General features: G+C 38.8%; 1 protein-coding gene across 1 annotated transcript in view; it reads right to left on the bottom strand.

The window, feature by feature from the left end:
* The window catches only part of PPIL2 (peptidylprolyl isomerase like 2), a 66281-nt gene that overhangs the window by 28131 nt on the left and 15562 nt on the right, over nucleotides 1-22588 (bottom strand). The window contains exons 7-12 of the mRNA XM_005524383.3: nucleotides 21090-21181; nucleotides 19460-19549; nucleotides 10920-10995; nucleotides 9974-10134; nucleotides 8350-8425; nucleotides 7068-7174 (exon numbers count right to left, since the gene is read on the bottom strand). Coding sequence (XP_005524440.1) covers nucleotides 7068-7174; nucleotides 8350-8425; nucleotides 9974-10134; nucleotides 10920-10995; nucleotides 19460-19549; nucleotides 21090-21181 — 602 coding nt within the window. The remainder of the gene's footprint in view (nucleotides 1-7067; nucleotides 7175-8349; nucleotides 8426-9973; nucleotides 10135-10919; nucleotides 10996-19459; nucleotides 19550-21089; nucleotides 21182-22588) is intronic.

Raw genomic sequence — 22588 nt, 5'->3', positions numbered from 1 at the left:
ATTTCTAAAGCTTCAAACGAAGCCTTCCATTTTCTTAACACAGATCTCATTTAAAATGCAAGGTGGATTTTGTTTTGCTTTAATCCATTTACATACTTGTACACAGAGCATTTTCAATCTTGTAATTGTTCATTCAACAACTCTTCTAATGCATGAGCCCATAAAGAGGTGATTTGGTAAGGTTTAAACTCAGTTTCCCCCCTACCTTTCAATCTGTAGTACTCACCCTACCCATCAAACAGAAAAGAACTCAGCAATAAAAGCTTGGGTTTAGGACTTAGAGCTAAATGCAATGATACAATTTCAGGAGTCACCATCTATCAGGTACAAGTGTCTGTTCCCCTCTCTAAGCCATGGAAAGAAACATGTACATGTTTCAGTGTCCAGTACTGTTCTGGAAGGCCATTTAAACCACCCCATTTTGCACCATTGAACTATGAGCACATTCCATTTGTTTCACAGCAAGAGGCACAAGAAAACCCAAAACTCCACAAAGCCCACTGCAAGAGCATGGGAAGAATTTCACTGTGGGAAGCCCATGACATTTTCTGCAGGAGAAACGTTTATTCCAGACCTAAACACCACTCCCTGCCAGCTCCACTTTCCTGCTAACAGTTCCCCAGTGTGAGAGAGGGACTGAGCCAGTGACAGGTGATGGTGGCAAACAACAGCTGCCTACGGTGGTTCAGCTCAAGAAAGCCACAGTTCATCTAACGGACACAATTCTCAGTCTGGCTATACCAAGAGCAAACGTGTTCAGGCAATCTGTGATCCGTGATCAGAAGAGCACAGTTCCAGAGAGTGAGCACTGGGAGACATGAAAGCATTGGGGCACCATGGGGTAAAACCCTCAACCAGACTCGTACTGATAATAAAAAGAACCAGGACAAGCTAACTATGCCCTGGGAAACAGATTGCTGACTTGATAGCAAACGTTTGCCTATTTTGCTACCTCAAAGCCTCCAAGTTTGCTTAGAACAAAGAGCAGAATTAATGCATTCTCATTATGCAGAAACTCACTGTAATTTAATCAGCTATTTAGCAAAGACTTCAGCAGATAGCTAAATTTCACTTTTAAAAGGCATTTCTTCCACAATACTGACGTTCATGATGTTACCGAAAACTTTTCTGAAGTCTAAGCAAGATGCTCAGCTTAGACAAGATGCCAGTAAAAAGATGACACACTTCAGTTTTACTTCTCACATTTTTGCAAACACAGGGACAATCAATCAGTTTAGCTGAGCACAACTCAAACTAAACAAGGCATCTAATTCACTCATCTAATTTGTCAATGTTAACTACTAGTTGTCCAGAGGCAGTCAGCCACAGTTACTACTTTTCCTCTAACTTATATTTACTGCAGTGGTAGAAAAGAAAACAATCCTCTCCCCACCTCACTGCCCCCTCCAAATTTATCATCACCCAAGGGTTAAGGAGCTTGTCAGACAGCACAATGCAGGGCTGGGTGCTGATGAGGATGCACTGGTAAGCAGGACAGCACAAGTGGGTACAGTCTAAATGAGGATGCAACTTTAATTGCTCAAGCAATCTCCAGCAGCTTAAAACTTGGAGTAACGCAGGTCCCACAGTGGCTCCCTGGCATCTCATCAATCTGCAGCTGCCTGCACATAAACTCCACCTTTTCAGAAGATGCAACCTGTAACAATTTCCACGCTAGACAGAGAAGCTCTGGTAGCTGTCAGCCTCCCAAGGTCACCCTGCTCTCATCCGAGCAGCCAAGGTACAAACAAGAAACACGTCAGAGAAAGATGAAGAGCAGCAGCTGTGTAACTCCAAACCACCCACCTCATCCTTGGGTTTGGGATCACTAAGTGGCAGACACAGCTGGTATGGGATGCCTGCACCTCATGTCTGCAAATGTCAGAAATCAAGGGGCATAATCCAATAACAATCAATTCCCTTCCCAGATCCAGCTTGCCAGGGCAGCTGGGAAGGCAGGAAGGGTCCAAATGTGCAAAATGCCTTTCCACCAATTACTCAGTGCAAAAGGCTGCGAGGAAAACACACAGACAGCCCAGGGCAGCAAGGACAGGTTCATGGAGAGGTGGCTCAGCATATAAAGCTGTGGGAACAAGGAGGAAGGAGGGACATTCAAAAGGATGATGTTTGTCTTCCCAAGTAAACATAATAGCGATGAAGCCCAGCTTTCCTGGGGATGGCTGAACATCTACTTGCCCTTGAGAAGTGGTGAATTAATTCCTTATTTTGCTCTGGTTGCGTGTGCAGCTCTTCCTTTACTTGCTAAACTGCTTTTACCTCAGCCTGCAAGTTTTCCCATTTTCTGATCCTCTCCCCCATCCCATTGACTGGGGAGTGAGTGAGTGGCTCTGTGGGGCTTAGTTTCAGACTGGAGTTAAACCAGGACAGGGTGTTATGTCCCTAAAGTTAAAACCATTAAAATATCAGCTTCCAATCACTTAGAACAACCTAGTTCATCCAGACAGCTGTGCATAGCCATCCTACTCTCAGCCCCAAAGAGCATTAGATCTGTCTGCTATTATACCACTTGGAGGAAAAAACACACCATGAAGTAACATCATTATTCCTAACAAAAATTTTTTAAAAACATATCCAGCTCTTCTACTGGAAAAACACAGCTTAGTTTGTTCTTAGTTTCTGTTGACAAGAACTCCCAAAGTTGAGAGTTGCAGCTCTTCCTATTATAATGGCCTATTTTGATAAAAAATTATGAAATAAGCCATTACAACCATACCAAGAACACTGTACTTCATCCCTCCAATTCTATTACCAAATGAACAGATACTGGTAAAACAGCAGCCAGTTATTTCCCAGACAGAGCCAATATCATGTTGACAGAAAGCAAGTAGAATGGAGGTTTAAATCAGAAAGAAAATGTGAGATTCGGGAACACTGGAGAACCTCATCATGCCAAGAGGTCAAGGGATTTTTTCAGCAACTCACTTCTTTGCCACTGGAAATGGATAAGAAGTTTACAGGCTTCTGATCTTCAGAACAGTCCCTTACACAAAAGGAGAGATGATTTCAAAGAACAGGGGCTGGATTACACATTTATAGATCACAGGCATATTTAACAGGTCAGAGGGCCTAAAAAGATTAAGCCACCAATGTTTGTAGAGTAATGGCTTCTTCGGACAGCTATGCCAAGACATCATCATTAAGCAGAGTTTGCTAGGCCCTAAAACCTCAAAAAGCATTTGTGGAGTGTCAGATAGAGCTTTGAAATCCATCTCACATTCTTCTTTATTTTGCCATCTTGCCCTTATAAACCTTAAAGTACTAAACCTGAGAGAGAAGTGAATTTATAAAACCTGCTGTGGCATCTACAGATTAGTATTTGATTACAGCTCTTGGCATGTGTTGAAACACCAGATCATCATCCCACTTGTGTGCAGAGGACTCACCCAGCAGAGAAGGGAGCTAGAACATCAAACCACATGTTCATAATTTTGACAGGGTCTTCTGGAGCATTACATTTACATGTTTATTTATATGTTGATATATTTTAAAAAATGGCTGCTCCACCACCTACAAGGTAAAACTCCATCACTATAGTTACTAATACAGCAGAATACACATGGATAATATGCAGTTGTTCCCAGCATCATCCTGATTTAAAGAAACTGAAAAAACTTGAGAAGACTAGAAAAATCACAGTAAATAAAATACAAGAAATTCAGTGATATGCATGGCCTTTCATCAGTTATTTCTTCAGAATTTATGTTTGACATGCATAGGACTAGAACTGACAGAATAACATTCGTTGGATGTTGTTAAATCTTCTGTACTTGCCAGAATTACTTCTGGCAAGTAGAATTTTTGTAAATTTTTATCCAATTAGTGTATACAACAAATGTTGCTTATGTGCAGCTGAACTCAGCTTCCTGGAAAATGTCCCTACAAATGGCCATCTGATCAGTCCCCATCAGGAGGAACATACTGTATCTAAATAAGACAACTGGGAGAAAAACAAAGGACCAAAAAAAAGAAGTAGGCACACTGCTATGATCCCAAGAGAGAACAGTACCTTCACTCATCTGAGGCACAAATTCAAAAGGGTGGGAAAAAAATCCAGCTTATCTTCCAAAGTCGTCTTTTTTCAGGTCAATGATTGAAACCACACACCATTCTTCTGGAATCTGAGTGAAGTTTTCTGGTGCTCTGAACAAGCGATCTCAAAACACTGAAAATACCTGGATTCTAGTCCTATTTCATGCTCTTTTTGAAACTTGTCACAAAGTAACTGATGACTTCAATCACACTGCAACACTGACTTCCTGCCCTGGATCAATACAAAACATTTCTTGATTAGGTTTTTGGTGCTAGGAAGAATTTCATCACTATCAATCTTATTCACTGGCACCTTAGAGTACTTGTATATGAAGAACCCTATATTTATTTTTAAACAAAGGTTTCCACATGTACATATAGACTGAGCTACAAACAATCCATACTGGCAAATAACTCAAAAAAAAATGGGAAAGAAAGGAGACAACAGAGCTGTGAAGGGGTAGGGAATGAGCACCCAAGGAGAGTATTGAAGGCAACAGATACTGGGCAGATTTCAGAAGCAGTGCAGAGTGCTGACAGCACAACTGCAGGAATATTTTGCTTAAATACAGACAAGAGGCGTGAAAATCCAACTGAAAATTCAGTAATCTAAGAGAGCAAGTATGTCATTTGCTGCTCTCTATTTTAGTGAGGAGAGTTCACCTCAAAGTATGTAGTGAAATCTAAACCATAAAACTGTTTTAAATTGTAATTTAAATGTTGCAAGTCCTACCTCCAGACACAGATATTTGTCAAATTTATATGGCAACTTTATCCTTGAGCTTCCTTAAACATTTCACAATCAAATATTTGCAGCAGTGAAATTATGATCACTGCCAGGGTGGCTTCCATAATGACCAGAGTGCAGGATATCCCTCAGCAATTAAAAAAAAACAACTGTGCAGTTTAATTTGAGTGAGCATTATGGTATAGTCCTGTTCCTCCAGACTGCATTTAAGGACCTTACCCACACTGTACACTCTGACAGGAAAACCAAATTCTGTATATAAACCAGCTCCAATTAGCTCCCAGGACTGGTCCAGCCTTTGCACTGGATAAGGCAGAAAAGCTGATAAAAACTTGGCATATGATTAATTAAGACTATTGCCACGCATATTCACAAGCAGGGTGAACTGGAAGTGTTGAACAATGTTTAGATTTTGTCCCTTCCCTATTTTCTACATTGATCTTTACAGTCTCAATAGATTCATTGTAGCTGATTTGTGTATATGTTTGTGACCTATGTATGTGCTATATGTTTGTAAGATGTTTGCTCTGTCTGCACTGAGCTGACCTCAGTGGGATTCAGGAAAAACAAAGTCAGAAGCACAAACTCCTTATTTAGTAAAGGGAGAAAAACAAGTACCACCTGGAAAGAACTTATTTCACAGACCTAGGATGATAACCTAAGGTGGATGTTGTGAAAACCTCCCTACAGCAGCAAGTTTTTCCTGTTTATTCTAAACATATTCAGTGCCAAAGGTCTGCTAAATTCACACAGATTTAATCGACACGAAGGAACAGATGGCTGAAGGCCAGTGTTGGAGCATGTCTGGTTGTGTAAAACAGCACACACTTCCAGGGTGTGCATGAAGAAACTTTGTGTGTGAAAGGTGGATTAATAGGAATTCACAGGAATAGGAAACACAATAGATATCATACAGGAAGTTTATAATGAGCAATTGAGCCTGGGTCCTCAGGACTGAGTGACACTGGTCATACATGTGGCCAAAAAGCCCATGCTGATAAGAATAGCTGCAATCAGCCTGCTTTAGCCAGGAGCCAGTTTGAGAACATATGGCAAAACAAATGATTCAATGCAAGCTGCTCGTTCTGCCACTTCCCCTAAATATTGCTGTACTCACATCCTCTGCTTTTTGCCTTATTACAGTGTTACTATTTCAGAGCATGGAAAACACCTGTAGGGATGACAGAGACCTATAGAATTACTAACATGATACACTGCTGTGGAGATTTTCATGCTGTTTGCATAGATCAGCTTGAGATGTTTACACATATCTTGCTTCTTACTCACGTGAGAGAAAGGAAGGAAAAGCCAGAAGGCTTATGCTGTTTGCTCCTTTTTCTTCCTTGCACACAAAAATGGATGCATTCTCCCAGTACAGCTGGATTTCACAGCAGGCACCCCAGCTCCTACCCAGCACCACTGCCCTCAAGCATTGTGAGGCTCACAAGAAACACAAATTTTACCATTTAAACCCCTATTCACATCCTTCAACTTTTTAAAATACCAACTTTCAGGCCTGTAATATCCTGAGACAAAAATCTCAGTAAACCATCAAAGGTTTGAAAACTTTTTTTCCTTTTGTAGAAGTGGCTGTACAAATAAATAAGCAAACACACTACCCAAGCAGTGACGTTTGAGACATCATTGTCGCCACAACTCATTCATCTATCAGAAGCCTTGACATGTTTATTATTTTAAGAGCCACTGATTTCTCCCAGAATCAGACTGTATAGACTATAAAAAGCTCCAGTCTGTTGTCCTTTTAAAATCAACTTCTCTTAATGGCAAAGGGAAGGTGTTTGAAAACATGAACTTTAAGAACTGGGAAAACAGGAAGTAAAAACATGATTTAAGGTTTTCATTTAGGTTTGTTCTATAAAGCTTAGGCTTTAGAAACAAATCAAACCATTTCTGGGGATCTTAACTACATGAACTCAGACTGACAGACTACTCTTGGTTTCAGTGAGGTTCCTTTCCTGGTTCTGCCAGTAAGCTGCTGTGTAACACTGGATTATTCCCTCCTCACTGTGCTCTGCCTTCTCTTTGCTCTCCTCCTTCCTGGTCATTGTTTGAGTCATTAGTCCTGACCCTTCAAAGCTCTAAACATGTACCTTGGCATATTGTAGGTAGTCCACTAAAATGATGGGACTACTCACAGAGAGCACTTCCACATATAGTGTATATATATATATATATATATAAACACATTTCCACTGCCAGCTCCAATTCTGGTTGTTATCTAAGAAATTCATCTTATGGGGCACAGTACCATGTCACAGTGCAGCTCCAAGTTTAGGTCTCCTTTATTAGTGTGAAGTCGCACATATCCCTTCTTCTTCACATATTGGTATCTCACAACATCTTCTTCAATAGCAGCTACGTCAAAGCAAAAGACAGTAATTAGCTCTCCGTAAGCTTGCTCACTGATCTTTAGAAATCATCAGTACACAATTCATAGAACCTACTGTCTGACCTCTTCTCCTATGGTACTAGGTCTTGAGGGATCCTACTCTGCAATTCATCTATGATAACCTTGCATTAATCTCTGTGCAAAACACTTTCCATTACAGTAAACCACCAACTCTTTGAGAACCAACTAAATAATGTATATTTTAAATCCCAGAAGCATTCAGTATTGCAAACTATAATTTTCAAGCAATGTCTACCAACCACAAATGCTACTTTGAACCCAAATTGCTTCTTGTCAATCCTGGAAGCCAAGCAGGTATTCATCAGTCAACCACAAACTGCTGACATACAGAGACCTACCCAGTTCTGAAAACAACTGAAGCTGTTACATTACTGGTAAGTCAAACCAAATGATCAATCTATGATGTATCCATTTCCATTTTGTCAAAATGTCCAGTTAGTCAGATATTTTCTGCACTCAGTCACTTTCAAATCACTGTAGCTTACCAAGTAAAGGAACTGAATTTGATAAACATAGTTTTAGCAATGTGTTCAATCTTTGCGTAAGTATGTGCAATCTAAATTTTAGTGCCCAACTTTCTCAGCTAGAAATACTAATGACTCAGCTATTTAATCAACATCCACACTAAGTAAATACTATACATTTGTGTTTAGGCTGGAGAATAAAGGGAAAACTTTACTGTATTAAAATGTATTTTTGTGTGAAAATCAGTAAACTAAAAGTTACCGTCACAAACTTTGCTGTTGTTCTAATAGTGAGGTAGGCCAAAAAGGTGGGCAAGGTTTTGCATGGTATCTGAGGAGATATTATATTTAATTCCTAACTTAGAAAAGGGGATATGTCAATTTGTCATCCCTGGGCATAGAAAATGTCTCATTAATTTTGGTTCAAAAGAAGCAACTGTTATTCAAAGCCAAAGCTTGATCATAATTGCTCCAGTATTTTCAGAACAACCTCACTGGAAAGTAAGGATATATCTGGTCGGGAATACATTTCCATGGCATCAGCACTGACCAATTACCAATTAATTCCTTCAGTCCTCATAAATGTATGTGTGCTAAGGAGCACGCTTTGAATCTTAGAAATGAATCAACAATTTGTAGGTACATAGTTCTGGTACCTGCTTCGTGAGTAGTTTCAGGCACCATTGCAGTGGAGGTGAACGAAGCACTTACAGCTCCAGTGGAATAGTGAGCCTGTTTGTAGAGGAAAAAGCAAGAGAAAAGACATTAGATCTTAGAATTTATCTACCAAAGATACTATATAGGCATTAGAAACACACAAATGCCATCCTTCTGAAGGCTATCTGCTTTAGCTGCTACTGAAAGAAACAAACACCCAGTGCAGTGATAATTCTCCATCTGTTGCCCATATTTGCTCTGATGAAACTGTAGCTAAGGCTGCTCATGCGCTGAGCCAAAGGGGCTTAATGCTTCCACTACAGTTTAATACATCACTATGCAAAGATTCTATTATCAGAATTTATTTCTATCTCCATGGATGGAGAGAGGCAAGGAGTACTTCTGCCAGGACATCTGTAGAAGTCTCCAGTGCTAGTGCTGCTGAGTGGAAGGAAAACACTGTGAACCACAGAGCTACTGTAGGGGAGAGCAAACCAGCCCCTCCCACAGGTGGCCCTGCTGTGTGCACAGGCACCATCCCATGGTTCCCAAGGTCTATTTTGAGCTCTGTAATTCTACAGAAGGGAAACATTAACGTCACACATGGATTTTGTAGTAAATTGCAAAGATCTAATAAACTCAGAGACATGTTCAGCAGCTCCAGGGAAATGCCTGTAAAGAGTCCAGGCCAGGTCAATGGTCATTCCCTAAGGTTTCACTGCATCCTAAGCAGGTTTACAGCTATGCCCATCCACATCATAAGCTGACAACCTGACTTCCCCAACATTGTAGGGCTCATCCTTACCTCTGCCCTCTTTTTAATTCTTCTTATATATGTATCAGTTTTTATTGTAACACTACAATGTCCCAAAAAGGGGGCATTTGTGATCCTACTCCTTGGTCACATACATTCCCTAATCTGTCTCTAAGCCCCCTCATTAAAAGCTGTGTGCTGCACTGCTGTTAGTTTTTAGGTAAGTGTAATCAAAGCAAGTAAGCACATACATCCCAGAATTATTAAAGGACAGAAGAATACTCTCTCTTTCCCATTTCAAATAGCCTTTGATGTAGGAAATCTAGATACAGATGAATTGTTTCTCTTGACAACCATGAATATGCACCTGGAAGAACATCCTTTAAAATATTCCACTAAACCCTGCATTCCAGTGGAAAAAGAAAATGGAGGAGCAGTTGTGGATGATTTATGTATTCGTCCACACCAGAAATTATTCACTTGCACTACCCTTAAGGTGAGCTCTCTCTGCCAATAAATGCAGAAGAAATGATAAAGTCAAAGTGAGACATTACAACCTGAGAAAAAGGTTCTGCCAACACATACATAACCGCATCATAAGGGTTCTTCCTTCTTATTGTGATTCAGTTCTCAAATGTTTAGGTTCATTTGCAATGATTTAACAAACTGAAACTCTCTGACACATACTATGCATGTCTAAGGAATCCTGATATGATTCTCATCTTTATATCTATGACAAATTTCTGAGTGAGAGGAAACATAAGGAGCAGTGTTTGTTTATACTGCAATACGGCCTCTAAGAAGAAAAACAACTATTACCATTCTTGAAGAAGTCAATCAGTACCAAACTACAAATTAAGTCAACTTACTGCGTTCAGCTTATCCACTTTCTTCTTTTCAGGAGCCTTCATAGTAGCTGCTAAAATATCATCACCTTTGAATTCCTTGTAAAGCTCCAGTAAAGTCTCTCGGGTCTCTGTATTTGTATTTTTCAAATAGTAAGATGGATCTAATTTTGCTTTTTCTTCATCTAGGTAAGACAAAGTCAAATCACTCAGAATTAAAAGAAACATTGTATTTTGTTCTCCTTCAGTTTATTACATAACTAATTACATAAAAATTTTCCAGATATCAATGCTACATTTTTAAAAATAAAACAGTCTAGAAACGACATATATTCATCCAGACACCGTGACAAATAGCAATGTATAACACTAATGACAGTGTAACCCAAAGTATAGCACAATAAATGCCAATATGATGTACAAGAAAAAAAAAAATCAAGCCAACTATCAAGAAAATTTATTTGAAACCACTAGAAATTATCTAAGTCCATTCAAGTCTTGTAAAATTTTTGTAGAACAATAAAGACAAAATACAATTGGGTACAATATAAACTTCTGTCCTTCACCTCCTCACTGAATGGATAGGTCTGTGATACAAAAATCCCAGAATCAGATATTTAATGTGCCAGTAGCGGAAGAAGATTTCTGGACTGTGGAATTTGATTTAGTTAGTATTTTAATATTATATTTAATTTTTACAAGTTTCACTTGTCCTCTGTCCTGGTATGCTTATTATTTGCTGGATAATAGATATTCCATATCTGAGATAATACTCACTTATTTTGATTGGGTAAATGGAAAGAGATGCTTGCACAACAGCAGATTAAAAACCCAAAAACCAGGTATAAGCATAATAAGCTAACCACTGAGAGGTGTTCTTCCAGAAAACAGAGTCAATTCTACAACATCATCTTCAGATTTTGCGTGTTTGGGTTCGTGCTTTCTCAGCCAACCTTCAATTCATCCTTACCTGGATCGATTACTTTTATGTTGTTCTTAACATGAAAGAAGTTTGAGACATTGAACTTATCCAGGTTTGTTGGATCCTGAAAATAATAATAATTAAAAAACTAGTATCAGAGACCTTGGTAGGCACATATTCCAAGCAACAGACTAGGCAGATACCATATTAAGCAGGGAGAAACAGAGTAACTTCCATACTCCCCAAACCACAGAAAGATGAAAAAAATATAAAGCAATCAACCCCAACCAACATCAGCAATGATTCTGTTCACAGCAGACTCCTTAGGGATCTGGAATTCAGTTCCAAACATAATATTACACGTATATCACCTACAGGAGCTACTAAGAGAACTCAGCCAAGTCTCCCCTATCCTAGAGAAGCAAGAACAATGCAATCCCCTGGCTCTTTCCTTTGTTCTGAGCTTTGGTCTAAAATCTACGCAAAAGCATATCAGCTATCTCCTGCTATTTATAATCCTAGGCCTGATTTGCACATGCTCCGTGAACTTTTGCAATGCATTTCAAAATACAAATAAAACCTCAGAGCAAGTCTATGCAGTAAGAACTGTTTTGACAGTTGGTTTTTTCACTAGTGCTCACAGAACTATGTTTAAAAACGATGAAAAAAAAAAAAAAGAAAAAAGCTATTATGAAAATTCAATTTAGTGACCACTGGAGGAAAACAGCAAAAACACACAGTCCATTAACTGTGATTCTTTGTGCTATCTCTGGGCAACTTTCTGCAGAACTCTGACCTTTCACTAGAGAGAGTGAGACAAGGAATGCCTACTGGTGATCTAGGTTACTTCATACTATTATTAAACAGTCTTTAATCCTCTCCTTACAATGACTTCAAGGTTTTCTCCTCAAGCTCCTCTGCAGCACAAAAAGGTCAAAACATCAGCCCAGGACACCCAGTCACTAATGGAAAGTCTATCTTACAGAAAACAATTCAAACTTTAAAAATACCAAACTAACAAAATAATATGCAATATTTTCTAGTTCAGATAAAAATAATGCAACATACTATGCAAAAAACTATGACCTAACATGAATAGCATTAAATATATTATCCTAAAAAATTTAACAAGGCTTCTCAGACTACCATGGTTGATAAAAAGTCGGACAATTTCATCTCTGTAATGCTTAATACAAGCAGAGCTGCTAGCTCCATAATTTATAAAATGATCTAATTATGCCTTTCATTAATCTCTGAAATAGTATGCTTCCACCAGAGAGTGCAGTTTTAGTTCTATTGCTGGTAGTAAAACCAAAACACATTTATGAAATCAAGCTGTGTGATTCTGCACCTGAATGTGATCTCCTGGCTTTCTGCTGTCCCCTTTCCTAATCACCAGATAACAATTTCCTATTGTTTCCTGTCCCAGTATACCCCTCCAATAGATCTTCACTGAGACAAAAAAACGGCCCCAAAAAATTATGTCTTTATGATCTTGCTTTAGAAACAGACAATCCTTAAATAAAACTACTAAAAAATAGGAAATTTGGATTTATTTTTTAGCCTTTTCTGTTTCCTCTGACACCAGCCCTCAAGTGTATTTATTATTTATTACCTTACATACATATTTATATATGTGAATAGAGATGATTTTGAGCCTTGCTTTCTGACAGCAAACATGATCCATGGAGAAAGTCTAGAGAAAAAACTTCATGTCTTTTCACAGAACGTTTTCACTCCCAAATACTCTGCAGCAAATCATGAGCTTCAGCTTTCCAAGACAGCAATCACTGCTCTGCACATAAATGTACTACCTCAAAAGGTGAAGGAAGGAAGGAAGAACTGCTTATCCTTTCAGGAAAGGGAAAAAATATCTGTGTATTAATATTAAAAGAGATAAAGGGATTTATAGCAATCCATGTCTGCAGTTCATGGCAAAGCTGAAGGGCAAAACTGACTACTGAAACCAGTTTTTTATGGATAGGAGGGAAGGAAGCAGTAAAAATGAAACAGAAAACACCTTCATGATGTTCCCCTAAATAATGCTTCTTAATTTATTGATTTATTGATTGTTTAAAAATAAATAAAGGACATCACAACTGCCAGTGCCTTACAAAACACAGGGGCTTATGCTCAGGGTATCATAAATCAGGTTAACTCACACTGTTTAACAGCCACAGTTCATTCAAACATCTGTGTGGCTTAACCAGCCTAAGCACAGGCATAGAGCAACTCCAGCAAAATGTTTACAGCCTCTTTCCTTGCAGGGTCTTTCTCAGGGCTCTCCAAATCACCATCAGCCCCTGCTTTGGCAGTGCATCCATTATTTCATGACAGAAAGGCCACAGGGCAGCTCCTCCTTGCAGACCAGCTGTCCATCTGCCCTCTGAGAGAGCTCAACCCCAAACCCCAGAACTGTGACCCAGGTCCTCTGTACAAGGTCCTTCCATCACATCCATGTTCCGATGGAAATAAACAAAGGTTTGGTTTACAGTGTTGTCCCTTGTATTCCTGATTCCGCAAAGCAAGAGTCTTACCACACATCAAGGAGGACAAGCCACACTCCCACCCCAAAAAAGATTTCCCTCTGTCAGTGGAATAGTCCCTCAAAAAATGGCTCCTCAAATTGAAATTTGAGCACCATCTTGTACAGGACACCTAGGACATGTTTATTCCTCCCTCTAAAAACAGCATCTTGATATACTAAGAGAAGTTGGATTAGAATTAGTTTGATTACAATTAGTGTGAATCAGAATTAGCGTACTGTGAAAGTACTGCAGTGAATACTAAGTCAAACACAAGATCCCAGTTGCTTCAACCTGCCCCCAAGTGCAGAAACACACCTGACTGTCCAACCCGTGCTGCAGAAGACACAAACCATTTCCTTACTGACTGTACCAAGTCCTACAACATGAGGTACACATTTTATAAAAGTAAGACTATGAAAATTTTGTAAGTTTGCACAGTCTTTAGACATCACTTCAGGAAGAAAACTGTATAAACACTAATAATAAGCTTGCCAAGCTCCTCTCATTGCATCCATGACAATTACTGGGCACAGAATCAGAGCAGTCCAAACAAGATGCCACAGGGATGGGCAGACAGACACAGTCACATTGTCAAAGCCTCAAGTTCTAATGAATTAATTGCCTCTTCTAGTCAGAGAAGGGCTGGACTCATGGGGATGTTCCCAATCCTGTCAAGATTAAGGCCTGGAGCCCAAAGACCTAAAGAAATAAGTTCTGCATAATTGCACAGAAACCAGAAAGGAAGATGAACCATGGCCTACTTTTGTTTGTCTTAGCATGTTTAAAAATACAAATACATATTCAAAACACCATGGCTGGCAGTCTCAGGGTTTTTCTTATTAAGGTTATGAACCATAAAATTTAGTTTAGCAAATTACTAGCACAGATACAGACTTCAAAGGGATGCTAAATATCATCACTATTAAAAATATCATATTTAATGTTTTCCTGAAAGCTGAGCTCTGAAAACAGCTAATCTCAAGTTTTATTCCACTTGTTTTTTTTCTGGTTTTACAAATTCAGGGAAACAGCTTGAACTCTATTAATCTTATTCACCACATACAAGCCCCCAAAAAGCAGGTTAAAACCAGCAGGTTTAGACTGATTTCTTTGAGTCCTGATTTCTCTCTTACCATTTGGTTTGTCATGCTGCATCCCTAATTATCCTCAGATCTGTCACCCTCATGTGCTGACCATGTCCCACTTCTTTACCCACCACTCTGCACGTCCATTGGTGCAGGGCTCTCCCTCACAGAGACCTCACCTACAACCGTGAGGAAATCTGCTCTGACCTTCTGTCACACAAAGAGCAAATGAGGAATAGCTGAGGAGTGAAATATCAATTAACAGTGTGCAGCTCAGCTACCTCCAGCTCTGCTCATTAGTGGTGCTTTCTGCCACAAATGTCAGTGGTGTTTAACAGCTTGTTGGGAGCCATGCCTTGTCCACAGCTGATTAGGTTATATAGAAACAATAAAACTGACATAAGGAAGCACATAACAGTATGAGGCTTTTTTTCCCTTTAACAGCACCAAACCCGTTAGCATTTACCCAGATTTGGTGTTTTCTTTTCTTTTTCTGCAGTGCAGAGAAGATGCATTTGTTAGCCTGCATCTACCAGGGAAGGCTCTCTGCAGGCTGCCACCAGAGCACTGTGCCTGCTACCCCTGGCACAGAAGGGCAGGGGCTTTATTGCAATTCCTTAGGCAAGGAGGAACCCCCACGTGCCTCTGTCTCACCTGCAGCACTGCCACTGAGCACAGCCACATTTCTCATTAAATCCCCTGCCAGCACACAGCAATAGCTTTGTAGAGTTTCCAGAGCAGGAATAACTTCTGCTGTATCCTTACAAACTTAAGTTTGTCTCTTGTTTGTGAACAGAGCCACAGTGGAGGATGACAAATTGACAGGGTGCTAAAGGGGAAATTGTTCTTCACTGCTCTGAACACTTCCTATCAAATGGGATTTGAAAGCTGGGTATTTCAGCACTCTTGCTCTACTCAGGACTTCTCACACTTGCTGGGATGGGAAGCCCACCACTGTGTCCAGCAAAACAGTACCTGACCCTGTTCATCTCCCCCAACTTGATCTAGGGCACACACTTGTTTCAGCCTGCCTGGTCTTATACGTGGGAATTCAGATGACAGTATTTATGTGCTTGCCATTAAGTTTCACATCACTACACAAAGAATAATTTGTATAATACTGGATTCAAACACACATGGAATTTACATTCACACTAATTAATAATAATTTCTACCAGATTTTGCCATAAAGATTTGACATGAAGATCTAACAGTCAATCCCCCAAAAATTTACTTGGAAGATAATCTCAAAGTAGGTTAAACATTTAGACTGAATACTAGTGGAAAATCTGTAAAACACAGGACTGGAAGAATTACCTAGATCTGAATTGAGGTCTAATGCACTATTATTTCAAAAGTTGTGCCCAATCCTACCTTGAAACCAACTGCAAATTGAAATGATGAACAGCAATGTACCAGAATGGCAAGCAGAAGAGGGAGGTAACAAGACTGCAAACAAGTGTTAACAATATCAGCTTTTCCATTACAGACAGCCTGTCCCCACAGATCTCCAAGCGCTTTACATCCTGCCCTACCCATTAAGTGTAACTAATTAATCTTACAGTACTCGAGTTGTCTGTCAGCTGGGAACACATTCATGACATTTTCAAGGGATGCTGAGTTAGGCTGAGCCAATCATCATCAAGGTAAAGAATATAAGTGGATTTAAAGTTATGAGAAATATAGACAACATACAACAGCAACATCCATTTGAAAGATACATGAACCAGTAGTTGGGAGAAAAATTATCTGAAATAATGATATGAGAGAGAAACTTGGAAAAATGTAAGACCTGCACTGCAGAAGATGGAAAGCTTGACTTGAGTTTGTATCAAGATCACAAAGCTAAAACAAGGAAATTTAAATTTTAGTATAAAGAGCTAAAGTCTAAAAACCCAGTCATTCTAGGAGCGCTGTATCTAAGAAGGTTATCATATGGAATAATGTCATCTGCATTTCTGTCATCATCAGTAAAATCCTAAACTAGAATCCATGACTTCTTCCACCTGAGTAACTCCATTCCAGTACTGCTAATGTATCTTGCACACCAGGATATGGTATTATTCTTTACCTCCTGCCCTGACTGGCTGGATAATATGGCCATATGTTGATGAAAAACTGCCATGCTTCACCCCAGGACATTTGCATTTCAACAGGGGTAAAAGTAATTTCTGTATATGGACTACGTGTAGGAAGCACTGCAGATTCCTTTACAAAGAGAAGCATATCATAGACATAAGACAATATTCTAAACAACTAAAATTGTGACTCTGCTTTTTTTAGTTTCAAATTTAAAAAAAGTTGTCCTTTTTAACAAGTAAATATCACATAAATAACTGTTACTAAATTCAAAGCAACCAGATGAGATGGTGCTTAGCAGAAAAGATAACAGGGTGGATTATGACTCGTGTTTGAATAATGTTTAGCAGCAAGAACAGGAAAAGCATATTATGCAATTCTGCCTCCTCTGAAAAGAGCAAATCTTTCTTGTTTTGTTTTTAATTATATATATTAGGAGAGAGAAGCCAAGTTCAAGGTCAATTGCTACTCTGGTAAAATCCAAGCAGATGTAGGATTGTCCTTTACGTATCAAGAAGGAAAAATGTGATCATACAAATAATCGATAAACATACACCATTAATACTTTCCACTTACCATGTTGTATTTCACTACCAAACACAGGTACCCCATCTGTTTCATAGGACATTCAGAGTCAGCCTCTGGAAATGCTAATTTCTATTGCTAAACATAGCTATTGCAGACAGTCTTATTCAGCTGTTATTTACAAAGCAAATAATATCTTTTATAGTAACTTCCTTAAGATCAACTTCTTTGCCAAACAGCAGGGTCAGTGATACCGACTCAGTCTCAATTCCAGCTCTCTTGGATACCACAGCACTCAATTTACATGGGGGAATGAGAAAACAACAAAGTGACAAATTTCAACACAGAACTGAAAGGTTTTTAAGCGAAGGAGGAATTGGGGTAGAGCTCTGAAACACAACAGATTGCAGTCATGAACTCTGGCTAAGAAACAGAGCCACAGGTGGTGGAGCTTGGCAGTGTGAAGCCTGAAGCCACCACGCTGCCTGCAGTGTTGTCAACAAGAGAGCTTGTAGAGGAGACATCAGTCTGTCTTTCAGTAATTTATATGAAGAAAACACTGTGAGAAAATAACAACATATTTCTCTACCACATCTACTTAAGCAATCCTAATACTCGGGCTTGTCATGCCACTTCAGGTTGAATCTTGGCCTCAACAAAGCAAGTCAGGGTAGGGCAGAATTTGAATAGGAGAAATCGAGTTCTACGTGCAAGTTTGCAGTGGGTGTTGTGCAGTGCAGTAAATGGCTCTTCTTCAACAGCCCAAAGCTATTTTAGACTGTTAAAAATAATTCTGAAAGAAACATTTAAAAGCTGATGTGGCAAAAGGTCAAAGTTTATCTGGTCAACAGTATTCACATGGTCAAATCTCTTGCAGTCCAATCCCAAGATGGGGGTGTCTTTGCTATTTCTAAACTTATTTAAGAAGAGTGTAGCACAAGATTGTACACTGCAGAAGTTAACACCAATCCACAATGAACTGTTCACTGAAGAGGATCAAATCTATTCACACATTATGAACACCACCCTAAATGGAGGTGGGAGAGGTGCAGGCAATGTGTGACTGTGACCTTGGACTGCACAGCTATCAGAATCTACTTAGTTTCATATTAGACATATTCCTCCAAGCAAGACAGAAACCCAACATGGCAAGCATGAAGATGAAAAATACTGATAAAAACTCACATGGGGAACAACTAAATGTTTAGATGTTGCACTTTGAGATTTAGAGGACTAGAGCAGCTGTGAAAAACCAAAGCTAGGCAAGTAATGGGAACACACTCTTTATACATACATTCAATTCCAACCCTACAAAACATACCAAAATATTTTTTAGTAACTGCACATTTCAATTGTTTGTTCAAAATAACTTAGTTTTCCACACGGGTACACTGACACATTTTTAGACACTTGTCTTTTTTTACTTTTCCAAATCCATTAGCAACTATGCAGTTACAGAAATAACACTCTGTTGGGAGCTTTCAATCAGAAAAAAGGCTGTATTTTTTGCATCCATTGGAATAAAAACATTTTACTTTGTTGCATTATCTTAAACACCAACAAGCCCAAAGGAACAGAGGAAAAATATTTAAAAACATGTTAAGCACTGGGGAGTAGGGAAGAAGGGCTACACTTTATTTCAATTTAGACACAAATGAAAAATATTTTTCTATTTGAATTAGACTGTATTAGTCTTGGCTAGTGGCAATTAAGTGTTCATGAGATGCATACTAACTCATGATTTCAATAATAATGATCTATAAATCTTTTTTCCCCTGTTTTGAAATCATGCAAGCTTAAAAGTACCTACTTTTAAACAGAAGTTTTAGATCTTTTGATACTAAACTTCATCTGTAAATAACTATCTTTTACACTGTAAATTCACAATGCTTTTAATTTAGGTTTTAATCGTCTTAAACTCAGCAAAGAACCAACATTGTTTTTTCTATTAAGAAGCAAAACATTCCAAACAAACAATTAGAGAAAGTCCTCTGGTTTGCTGCCTTACTCTACACATTTAGAGAAACATTTCACGAAAAACACTTTTCTGAGCCTTTGACTCCTTTATACATCTTTGGAAGAGTAAGATGGACAATCCACTTCAGTCTTAATGTAACATGTCAAGTTCCTAAAAGTTTAAATACTTCACATTCTAAGCATTGTTTCTTTTAATACCACAGACCATGTTACTGCTAATGCAGATTGTGTCATGTGGAATCTTCATGGCTCATCTGGATAACAAAGAAAATACAGTGAAGTTTCTCTGTTCAGTTTCTTTAGTTTGCTGCTAGGACAGTGTACACAGCAGCATTTCATCCTCTGCAAAACAGAACCTTGCATGGTATAAGGTGTAACAGAGAGAAAAGTTCACCTGCAGTGTGACAATGTCTTGCCGAGTGAAGGGCTCATCTGTCAGGAGATCCTTGTAGCTCTTTGGTTTTATGTTCAGCTGCTCAACTGCCTAACAGCCAGGCAAAAAACACAGATATCAAAAATCAGATTCTCATGTGTAAATATTACAAATAAATATGTGGTATCAATGAAATCTTAAAGTATAAATGATAAAGAAAACAATTCTACCCTCATTCTTAGCTGGCAGCTGCAATGTTTTCATTGTGGGCTTTAACAACTGAGAAGCTTTTGTCTCCCATCCTTACAAGACTTGACGGTTTTGTGTGGTTTGTTGGGTTCTTTTTTTAAGAGGAATCTTGCAGTCTCCCTTACATAGTTATGTTTATTATTCAAACCAAATTAATCATAAAAGTACTGCCAAAATTATAAAAAAATAAATTCTTGCTTTGAGTTTTCTCAGCACTTACCTGCAAAAGACCCCTGAATCTATCTTATTTACCCAAATGTCCTCTGTGCTCCTCAGATGGAAGTGATGATGTTGTCCCAGTACCTCTAGAAACCCGTAAATTAATTCCTTGCTTGTAATAAATGATGTAATATTTACATTTGATGTAATTTGATGTAATATTTACAGATTTGATGTTGCTTGTAATAATGTAATAAACTGCTATCGCTTCGTGTGGTACCACACAGGGCACAAACCCTCTTGGCACAGCCCATTCAGGAAGCCCAGTATTGTAAATTGCAGCAAACAGAGCAAGAGTTCTGCAGTAATGACCAGGGTTTAACTAAGACCTGAACTCATCCTTGCCTGTTAACCCTAGCAGCCAAAGCACCCTGCTTGCAGAAAGAACAGAAAATACTTTCTATTTTAACCTAATCTAGGCTGCTCTCACAGGTGAGGACAGCTCTACTACATCAAAGCAAGTTTTCAAAACCATGATGAGTCCATCCTTTACCTTGACTGCAATGGTTTCAGCCTGTTCCTCCCTTAGTATCTGAATGCCCCCTCAGAATTCAAAAAGCAGATGTTCCAGTGTTCAGACTTTTCACAACACTGGATATCGATTCATTAACTGAAGGATTTATTTGCTACTGAAGAAATAAATAAACCTTGATTTTACAGTAAGGACTATGCAAAGAAGTCACGACTGAAATTCCACTAGAGTTTACATAAATGTTCACTAATGAAAACAATTACAAATGCAGTTGAAGTGTCCATTAAGGCATTCTTTCTCCTATTCCCCTAGCTCCAGCTAAAATGCTCTTTTTTATTCACTGATATGAACAGAAATGAGGCAATTTGTGTTTTTGTGATGACACTGTATCAGAAAGAAGACAACAGAAAATTTGTCTATTAATACAACTGAGAAGCATATACAAGCTACTCATTTTGAAACACAAGATCAAGTACATGCAGGTTAACTTAAGAAAAGGTTTTAGAAATATTATTTAATTAATATTCTAAAGTTATTCCTATTTTGAAGGCTAAACTTGGACAACAATTTGTGAAGTCAATTCATCTCCCATCCTTTAACTTCCTTGGCTGTAAAACAAGAATAAAATTTACCTGTCTTTCTAAAACATTTTGTGATTTTGACTAAAATGCATCAGGTATAATGAATAATGAAACACAACAGAGAACCTACCTCATAGGCAAACACATTTCCAGTAGTCTTGATGGCCACAATATGGGAATTATTCGTGAATACAGTAAACAGCACTGGACAGTGGTACTTGCCTGATAGAGGGAATAGAGTTTAAATTTCACATGAAGACCTGTAACTGTTTTGAAATAGCTAATTTCTCTGATCTCTGTGGATGGTATTCAGATTAATTTTTAATATAAAGTGTAACTTCAGTGTGTATCTAATGGCTTTTTAGTAACATTTTGATTCTCCAGGGACAGAAAAAGTGCTAGAAAAAGTAACAGTTAAGAGCGCTAGAAAACAAGCAAGGAAAATGCAGTTTTGAAATCTATTGCCTTCAGCTCCCTAACACAGAACTTTGTCCAACTTGTTTGATATTTATGAAATATCACAATACAATTGTTACTGTTTTAACCAAAGGTCTATTGATAACATGATCCTGTACCTTGTAACATGCCCACTGCTCTGTATCACTCTTGCTCCCAGGAATAAAAGTTGAGCTCATAGCCTACAGAAAAGTTCACAACAGCTGTTGTGCTTTAAGCAGAGGGGAGCATTTTGTATTCAAATGTGGCAAGCAGAATGCCATTAAATCTGAACACGTTACTCAATAAGGAACCCAGCTTCTGCTCTAATCAAGCTGTGAATTTTCCCAGGAGGGTCAACATAAATATTAAGCAAGTCAACAGCAAGCAAACTGATGGGAGGCAATGTAGGAGGAAAAAGAAAAATGTCTGGATAATCTAAGCAGAAAGTAATTAGAAGAAGGTTATTAACACTTGATCAGTTTGCTAGACCTTGGGGTTTGGGTGAGAGTTTTGAAATAAGTTTGGCCTATTTAGTTCTTTTTTTTCTAATTACCATTTGAAAATCAAAATCAGCAGGGAGGCCAGGACAGGCTGCTCACAGCACCTGCAGGGCCAGGGGAGGCAAACACCTGCAGAGACTGCGTGCTCACTGTGCCACCAGAGGCAGCTCTGCCCCCTGCACAAGTCAAAGCTGAGGACACTTTTGTTAATGCCACCAGGGCTGAAGGAAAGACATTGCCACAAGGCACTGAGACTCAAGAAGTTTAGAAAGGGATTTTTGCAAGGGGCATCAGGGTATGGCCCAACTGATGGATACAGAAACACACTGGTAAAATGCGAGGCCTCGTTCCAGCTTCATAAAAAAGAACAAGTCACCATATTCTCAGTCTTAGGAAAAGCAAAACTGCTGAGGGCACACACATGTTGACCAGAATAGAAGGTACCCAACTCATAAGTGATCACTAAATGTGAGAAATGGCAATGCCCAAAGACCTTTTATATCATATTTCTGTGTGAACAGAGAAGATGCTACATATGTAGCAACTATTGCACATTATGATTTAGAGAAAAGTTCACTGACAGACAGAGATGCAACATTTAATTTTTGTCTTTTGTTCCCTTGATTGGTTAATGACACAGAATGCACCTTTTTAAGGAAAAGGCTTCTAAGACTATATGGCTGTTGTCATT

This window comes from Pseudopodoces humilis, chromosome 20 (assembly GCF_049639895.1).
Source record: "Pseudopodoces humilis isolate 2021_Gansu_Grassland_sample_001 chromosome 20, ASM4963989v1, whole genome shotgun sequence".
In the NCBI taxonomy this organism is placed as follows: Eukaryota; Metazoa; Chordata; class Aves; order Passeriformes; family Paridae; genus Pseudopodoces; species Pseudopodoces humilis.
The sequence above is the reverse complement of the archived record's forward strand: the minus strand, read 5'-3'. Positions and strand labels throughout refer to the sequence as shown.